This window comes from Cherax quadricarinatus, chromosome 22 (assembly GCF_038502225.1).
Source record: "Cherax quadricarinatus isolate ZL_2023a chromosome 22, ASM3850222v1, whole genome shotgun sequence".
NCBI lineage: Eukaryota > Metazoa > Arthropoda > Malacostraca > Decapoda > Parastacidae > Cherax > Cherax quadricarinatus.
Window position 1 is genome coordinate 24,550,351 of NC_091313.1, and position 8,687 is coordinate 24,559,037.

Consider the following 8,687-nt stretch of genomic DNA (forward strand, 5'->3'; position numbering starts at 1 on the left):
TCTTTTATGGCAGAGGGGTACCAGCCCCATGCCGCCAGAAGTGTATATATGAAATTCAATGTTATATATTTAACGATTGTTACGATAAGCATCACTGAACCCTTTTCGAATATTACACGACCTGCGCACCTTGAACATAATAATGATTTTTCTTAATTCCTTGTATATATATTAACCTTCACCGTATGTGTTTTTTTTCTGACACAGGACTACCCATTGGTCCTGAGGAACCTAAGTAATCACTTGAATGACTACTTTGAGGGTATTCTCTTCCCACTTGTTTCCTACGACCACACCGCCACCAACCCCGAGCACGCCAGGGAGATCGATGCTACTAAGTAAGTACTTGGTAGCTATGAATATACCAATTTACTTCTTAGTTTAGACAAATATACTTACATTATGATTGATATCATAATGCCTAATTCATATGTCATTTCTACAGACGACTGAAAGCATAAAAGGGGAAAAAGTATATATCAGATAAGATATGTCCCCGCCTTATCAAAGAAAAATACAGAGATAAGAATTTATAAGGAAGAATTATTAGAACGTATTTCTAGTGGGGACACCAGTGGCCATACAGTTGGTAGAATAATGGTACAGAATAAAAGAAGAGATAGCACAGGCTGCATTAAATGACAATTTAAAAATATTAAATTAAATCCTGAAATCGTGACACCATGAACTTAGCTCTGCTCTTACATCTGGAAATAAATATTTTAAATCGGTACATTACTATGATTACAGCGATTAAAAAAAATGAGAATCTTCTAGATTTTCTAAAAAAAAAAAAAATTGCAATCTAAAGTTGAACCACTTTCTTAGAGAATAAAAGATGTCTTTTCAATATCTTTGGAGGAAATTTAAAAAAAAAAGAATATTTGTGTACTTAAGGTGCGATAAAAGGTGAACTGAGACAGGGGAAAAAATGTATTGCAAATAAATAACATATTTCATCCCTTGGATCGAGTGTTTACACAAGTGTCTACAAAGATCCTCTGTTAAAGTGTAAACAACTGGAAGGATCAATAGTTTTTAGTATTACTCTTGCAGGACCTTGGACACCAACCACTGGACAATAAGAGACGTTAGACCACATCTCGTGGCAGTCACCCATGACCTGAAACTCCCTGCATTGATCGAGGAATTCCTTGGCCCAGCACAGATGTATAAAACTTTCATCTACAACTATATTCAGGGACGTACGCCTTCCAAATGCAATATTGAAACAACAAAGGTGAGAATATTTACTGAGGTTAAAACTTTTAGTATCCTCCACCCGTTTTAACATTACTCTGATTTAGCCACAACATAAGACACTTTTAATAAAATTAATTTTGTTCGTTATTTTTTGGCAAATTGTATATATATTTATTTAGCCCGGTACATTTTTTATTGTTTCAGGTGAGGACGTATGACGGTGTGAGTTTCCCATATCAGGCTGACAGCTGTTGGGTAACCGCTGTCCTGAGTCATTCAGGAGCAGAAGAGACACAGTCCTATGATTATGTTATCTCAGTTCGCTTCACAGAAGAGTGGGAAGTTCGGGTTCTGTGGCCCTGGGCTGGATTTAACTACGATATCACCAAATCCGTACTGCTGGTAGGTCCACTTTTCAGTAATCGCTTAGTTCATCCTGCTAGTAAGTTCAGTCTGAAAAAATCTCTGCCGCACTGTTTCAGATGCATGAAATTTTATAATAATTGTAATATGAATATCAAAATTGAACATCCTGGAATGTCCTACACCTTCCATTCACCCCAGATTTATACACCCTCTGAATCAACCGATCTTGCTCCACTCATTCAAAATGGCCAAACCATCTGGACAACTTCTCCATTCTGTGGACTATACCTTTCTTCACTTCTCATTCAAATCATATATTAATCACAAGCACGACATGTCTGCTGCGTCCAGCAATAACACACAGAATTTCAAGATTTTGTGACCAGAAATTTTTGCTTCATGAGATAGAGCAGTGTAGTTGCTGTAACAAAATGAGTATAAATAGTTTCTGCTTTTATCAACAGGTGAACGGTGAGGAACTCAAGAAAGGAGACAAGTTTGTTAATTTCATTCAGCAAGAGACGGGCAGTCTGGTCATTTTCAAGCGCCTTGGATTTTTGATCGTAATCTCTGACAAGCTTACAATTGGGGTAAGTGTTTAATGACTATACAAAACATTTTTATAGGTAATTATACTAGAAGAGCAGTTGTGTTGAGCTGCAAGACATGAGGGAATGTTAGAATTTAAAATGTCGAAAACAAGAGTGGATATATTCAGCAGGTGTTCTAAATTAACCCCATAGTTTGACTTACGTAACAAAAAAGGCACAATACCGTAACTGGAACGATACACAAATAACCCCCAAATAGAAGAGAGGAGCTTAGGACGGCGTTTCGGTCCGACTTGGACCATTTACAAAGTCGTAAGCTCTTCTCTTCTATGTGCGGATTGTGTATAGTTTGACTTGCCATGCTCTTTTATCTACTTGGTGGAATCTTTCTATTAATGTCTCATCATTGACACCTTTGCACTCCCATAAGCCAGATTCTGGCTTATGGGATTGCAAAGAATCTCCAGGAATGGTTCCACCCATGTTCTGAGCTCTTCACAAGAATACTAATTTTCTTTAAATTACAGAATACACCTCACGGTCAACTTACAACACCTGGCCGTGAGATGTAATCTCGTCCTATATACCTTTCTGTCGGTCTTTCATTTTTTACAGTTCCTTGATGTGAGAAATCATGAAAGCGCTTGAAAGGTCACTATTCTTTTCATAGTGGTTGTTTTTCATATATATATATATATATATATATATTGTTTCGTTCACATGTAGTGAAGTTTGTCATGTGAATGTAGCGTCGTGTTTTTTCTATAGATAAAAGTTCTTTAATATTCTTAAGTCTTTTTACAAGTCTATTGTTTCGTTCAAAAGTTGGTGCCTTCTGTAATACCATTTGTCAGTTCTGGTATTAGTGTTATAAACAAGTACCCGACACTACTCTTGCCAGAATAGAAGCTTACAACCAATTTTCTTTCTTCCTTCTAGAGCATATCAGATATTACCCATGGTTCCATAGACTAGGTTCTATTACAGCGGTCGAACAGCAGGATAAGTTTCTCAGCTCCAGTCATCAATTTCTACTAGTAGTTATTATGTATCAATGCCAGAAATTATGAAAGTGTCTGCCTTTCTAGCCTCTAATCATAAGTTACTTAAAAATAAGTAACGTAGTGTACAGTGAAGTACATTTCTATTTATTTTTTCCTTTCTGTCTTTTGTGAAAAGTAAAATATATTCTGTTAATCTTCTTTTTCTTTGCTTCATTCTGATAACTCTGAATGATTTTATCATTTTATTAATGAGGAAGCACTAAACCTTGGGAACATGATTGGTTACAATAATTAGCTTTGATTCGAAGGTAGGGGATCCTTCAATTTCTGGAATCAAGAGCCCTTCACAACAGGGAAGGGTCTTCCATTAAGTTTGTTTAATTAATTTTAAACACTGAATGCATTTGGGTCATGCACCCCCAAGAAGTGGTCGAGGCTTCATTGTCGTCAGCACTTTTTTTTTTTTTTTTTTGCCTCTTTCAGGCTCGAACCAACATCCGGATTTCTTAGCTTTTAATTTATTAAGATATCGTAATTTTTACTTACTGCCTAGAAGATGTGGCTCATGAAAGTGATATTTGATAAAAATGACTTTGTCAATCAAGATTTAGTATTGTTCTGAGTTAAGGGATTAGCAAATGGTGTACTTTGCAGAAGCCAAACGAGTTAATAGGAAACATCAACGGTCTGTGTGGTAGACTGGACGGGGAGAAGAGACACGACCTGGTAGGACCCACTGGCTGCATCTTCACCAACCCGAGTCTCTTCGCTCTGTCCTGGACCACTCAAGGTGAAGGCTGCTCCCTCTTTAGTCTACGATCAAAGAAGCGAGGTGTAACGCAGTACCAGGAGGCATGTCCTCGTGAGGACTACATCCCCACCGCAGTGTCTCATCCCAATGGTAAGTTTGTCAGTCTCAAGCACCATTGTTCTAACAATGATTTAAATCTATAAATTAATTCAGAAAGCGTAGTTCACAGTTCACGTACAGATTATTTTTTAAGCAAATCATCGATGTTGAACATGAGAATATTAAAATCATGTGCAATATTTGGAGACGCTTTTAAGAAACCTCCGCTCTTCAGGATGTTTTCATTCCAATGATTGAAAAAATCATAGTGAGAGGAACTCATCTTAATAAAAGATTTCAAATGTTGCACGTGTCTAATGGGTACATTTGTAGGTACTATATATTTTCTACGATACAGTGCTAAACATGGAGAACGAACGGTAATGTGGAGCATCATGAATCTTAAATATCATAAGAAAATGTATCGCATATAAAACGTTTTTCTTACCTTGCAGTTGTGTATGACTGCACGCAATGGGAGTACAAGGAGCGCACCGTCGGAAATCTTATATGTGACGCCATTGAGCCAACACCATCTTGCAAACCTAACTGCAAGAAAACGATGGACATCAGCAAAGATGTAAGTACCGTTGACTCGTGGAAGTCATGTAAACACTAGGGAACTGGAGGTAATTATGTTTGATCCAATGAAGAGAAGTGTAGTTCCAATTACCATAACCCATTGTTACATAACAACAACGTAATATTCATAAATATTTATACCACCCAGTACGTACTGTGATGTACAGTATATTTTAACAGTAGATGTAGCAAAATTGGCATAAAAAACGGAAGAAAGATGAATACAAGTATCACTGTTATATTTTTATATACCATTTATTTTATTTTATCAAATACAGTATGAGCATATAGCTAATGTGATATTAATGTGACGTTAATAATAATAGCAATTGTTATTATTATTATTAGTAGTAGTAGTAGTAATAGTAGTAGTACTAGTAGTATTAGTAGTAGTAGTAGTAGTAGTAGCAGCAGTGGTAGTACAAAAAGAATGAATGATTTTACAATAGGATAACTATATTTGATTTTTATGTATTTAATACTGAATATTTTATACAAACATCTGGAATGCAGAATGAACCCATGTTATTACATCCACTTTTTTTTACTTCTCCAGCTTAACTACGACTGTAAGAAACTAGTATCTACCCAGACTGAAGCTTATTGTCAGCAAAGTCAGGGAAGAAACCTCACCAGGGAGTGCCACCCACACACCCTGCTTACCACCTACCCCGCCTCCTGCGTGCCTCAGTGATAAGCACGTCACCACCTTCTCCGCCTCCGCCTTCTGCGTGCCTCAAGTGATACACGCTGGTCACACACTTCGCCTCCTGCGTTCCCCAGTGACAACTTAGATGCCATCTATCAGACCTTCGTGATTCCGCTAACCTACTCGGCCATCTGCATGCCCTAGAGTGACATAATACCCAAGTTATTGTTGAATTGTGCCTCCGAATAGGTATACTTTCGCAATCATGACAATGAACGAGTGTCACCCGCCCACCCATCCATTCACTCACATTTTACATCAAACATACTGCTTCTCCGCGTGTCTCAGCTTGAGTCTCACAAGGATCTTGCATCACACGGGAACTTATGTACTACCTAATTGGTTCATTCCATCTCATATTTGTTTTAAGAGATATAATCATTTTAATGTTGTCTTTTTTCTTTAGCTTTCACCTTCCTTTTGTGAGTTTTGCACTTGATGCTTAAGCAAGAAACTTGTCTGCATTAACGTGAGGGAGTTAATGCAAGAGAGAAAATATAAAATGGATGCTCAATTTTCACTTATTCTCCGTTTCTTTTTCTTTCCATTTTCTTTGTAATCGTTCTCTGTGGGTATCATAGTTATTTCTTTGACTGTGGTCATCATAAACTATAAAGTTATTATCTATTAAGATACTTTCAACAAGCAAAAAACTACTTAATCTTTATTCTCCTTATTCACTACTGAATAGCTCTTTTTCTTAATAATAAAAGGAATAAAATCAAAAGTATTTTTACTGAACACGTATCCCTACATAAATTTTAAAGTGAGATACTGTGACTCTCTGATCGCGGGTTCTATCCCCATTCGTGGTATGGTTTTTTTTTTAGATACTGGAGAGAGAGTGAGTTCGTATGAGCACATGGAAAGGACTCAATACAATCAGAAGCCCTAATTTCTCAGTAGTAATGTCCGGTCATGAGTATTTAAATCTGTTTAAATCTGTGGTTCTTAACCTATTTGTGTCTCTCCTCCCTCAATCCTTCATAAAAATAATTATAAATGTAAATATTATAAAAAAATCCTCTTTAAATAGGATATTTGAGAATTTAGTTTTCATTCTAAACATAATTTTTAGCTATTGAAAAGAGTCTGTTTAAAGAGCAAACCGAAGATACGCAACATATAAACCACGGTACGGGTAGGGTTTGAAACTATAGCAAGTGAGTCGTCAAACTCTAGGCTAGTGAATTATTTGTTAAACTGGCCTCTGTAGAGAAGCAAAGCCAACGTGCTGCTCAGAATATTCAGTTATACAAACATTATTATTATTATTAGTAGTAGTAGTAGTAGTAGAACTATTATAATATTTAATGAATAATGGTAAACCCCAAATGTGTCATACATCACAGAGGTAGCCTTAGTTATTAGGGCAGGAGTTAATAAATTTGAGGGTTAGTAAAGATTAATAATTAGTATCACATGTTACAATACCTGGTTTTCTAAAGACATCTTACTTTTGATGTCAGTGAGAAACACATTACTGGTCAGACTTTACCATTGCTGCCATATTATTATTGTCAAGCAGTCACTTAACTTCTTTCTCTCTGTAATTTCGTTTCTGGTTATTCTCCTCCTTTCTCGTTTCACTCTTTCTAGTTCGCTCATACGTTTGTACTGTGTTTCCATCTCTGAAACTTTGATTGAACCACCAATCTCCTGTTTCTTATTTTCTTCTTCCTCTCCCTCCTGACGTGTGTGTGTGTGTGTGTGTGTGTGTGTGTGTGTGTGTGTGTGTGTGTGTGTGTGTGTGTGTGTGTGCACTTACCTATTTGTGGTTGCAGGGGTCGAAACATAGCTCCTGGCTCCTCCTCTTCGCTGGTCGCTACTAGGTCTACTCTTTCTCTGCTGCGTTTGTGTATATTTATGTGTGTTAGGTACCAGATGTCAAAGGCACTTGCGTGTGTGTGTGTACTCACCTATATGTGGTCCAGGGGTCGAGTCATAGCTCCTGGCCCCGCCTCTTCACTGGTCGATACTAATTCACTCTCCCCCTGCTCCATGGTATTTGTCATACCTCTTCTTAAAGCTATTTATGGAACTTGCTTCCACTAGTTCACTCTCCAGATTATTCCAGTTCCTGACAACTCTAAGACTAAAGAAATACTTCCTAACATCCATATGACTCATCTGGGTTTTCAGCTTCCAATTGTGTCCCCTTGTTTCTGTATCCCATCTCTGAAACTTTCGATCCTTGTCCACCTTGTCAATGCCTCTTAGTATTTTATACGTTGTTATCATGTCTCCTCTATCCCTCCTATCCTCTAGTGTCATCAGGTTGAGTTCCCTTAACCTCTCCTCATAAGACATACCCCTCAGTTCCGGGACTAATCGTGTTGCAAATTTTTGCACTTTCTCCAGTTTCGTGACGTGTTTGACTAAGTGAGGGTTTCATACTGGCGCTGCATGTTCCAGTATAGGCCTTACGTACACTGTGTACAATGTCATGAATGACTCCTTACTCAGATGTCTAAACGCCAATCTCAGGTTTGCCAGTCTCCCATATGCTGCAGCAGTTATTTGATTGATGTGTGCCTCAGGGGGCATGTTCGTTATAGTGCTTACCCCAAGATCCTTTTCTTTAACTTACGTTTACTGCTGTTGGTTTCCTAACCTGTACTCCGTCTGCGGTCTTTTGTGTCATTCCCCAATCTTCATGACCTTACACTTACTTGGGTTAAACTCCAGGAGCCATTTGTCGGACTATACTTGTAGTTTGTCCAGATCCCCTTGTAATCTTAACTGATCCTCGCCCACTTATATTCTCTTCATCAGTTTCACATCATCAGCGAATAGTGACACTACTAAATCTATTCCTTCCACCATGTCATTCACGTATACAAGAAACAGCACTGTGTGTGTGTGTGTGTGTGTGTGTGTGTGTGTGTGTGTGTGTGTGTGTGTGTGTGTGTGTGTGTGTGTGTGTGTGTGTGTGTGTGTGTATGCTCACCTACAGTATACACTCACCTATCAGTGATCGTTACTAGGTTCATTCTCACATGGTTTCGAGAGCTTTACGGGGGGATGGCATACGGCATCGGAAAGTATTGAGAAAATCTCAGAAAAAAATTATGAAAATGAGTTAAGTTTACAGGAAAATCGCCAAAGAATGTGGGAATATTTTGGTGTAAATCCCTTTTCCGTAAGATAATTCAAGTGAATTCATCGCAATTACAAGAAGGACCCATGTGGTAATATTACATTTTACCAGTATTATTTTTTTCATAATCTTTCATGTATATTTGGGCTAGTTTTATGAAAAAATATTCACTGGCATCTGTACAACAGTAGAGCGATCACATCACCACCATGACACCAGCAAGTCTTCAGTGATGCTCTGGCCAGAGTGGAGGTGTGATGATGTTGTTCACAACGGGCGACTTTTAAACACTTATTTTTCGTTCTCAGTGATCATGAATAAG

At 37.8% G+C, this 8,687-nt stretch overlaps 1 protein-coding gene across 1 annotated transcript in view; it reads left to right on the forward strand.

The window, feature by feature from the left end:
• Nucleotides 1-5,992, forward strand: part of LOC128689697 (hemolymph clottable protein-like) — a 53,884-nt gene extending 47,892 nt beyond the window's left edge. Inside the window, exons 30-36 of the mRNA XM_070087695.1 lie at nt 208-338; nt 1,057-1,240; nt 1,408-1,605; nt 2,034-2,159; nt 3,779-4,025; nt 4,430-4,554; nt 5,113-5,992. Of these exons, the coding sequence (XP_069943796.1) occupies nt 208-338; nt 1,057-1,240; nt 1,408-1,605; nt 2,034-2,159; nt 3,779-4,025; nt 4,430-4,554; nt 5,113-5,250 (1,149 nt within the window). The 3' untranslated portion in view covers nt 5,251-5,992. The remainder of the gene's footprint in view (nt 1-207; nt 339-1,056; nt 1,241-1,407; nt 1,606-2,033; nt 2,160-3,778; nt 4,026-4,429; nt 4,555-5,112) is intronic.
• Nucleotides 5,993-8,687: the final 2,695 nt, after the last annotated feature.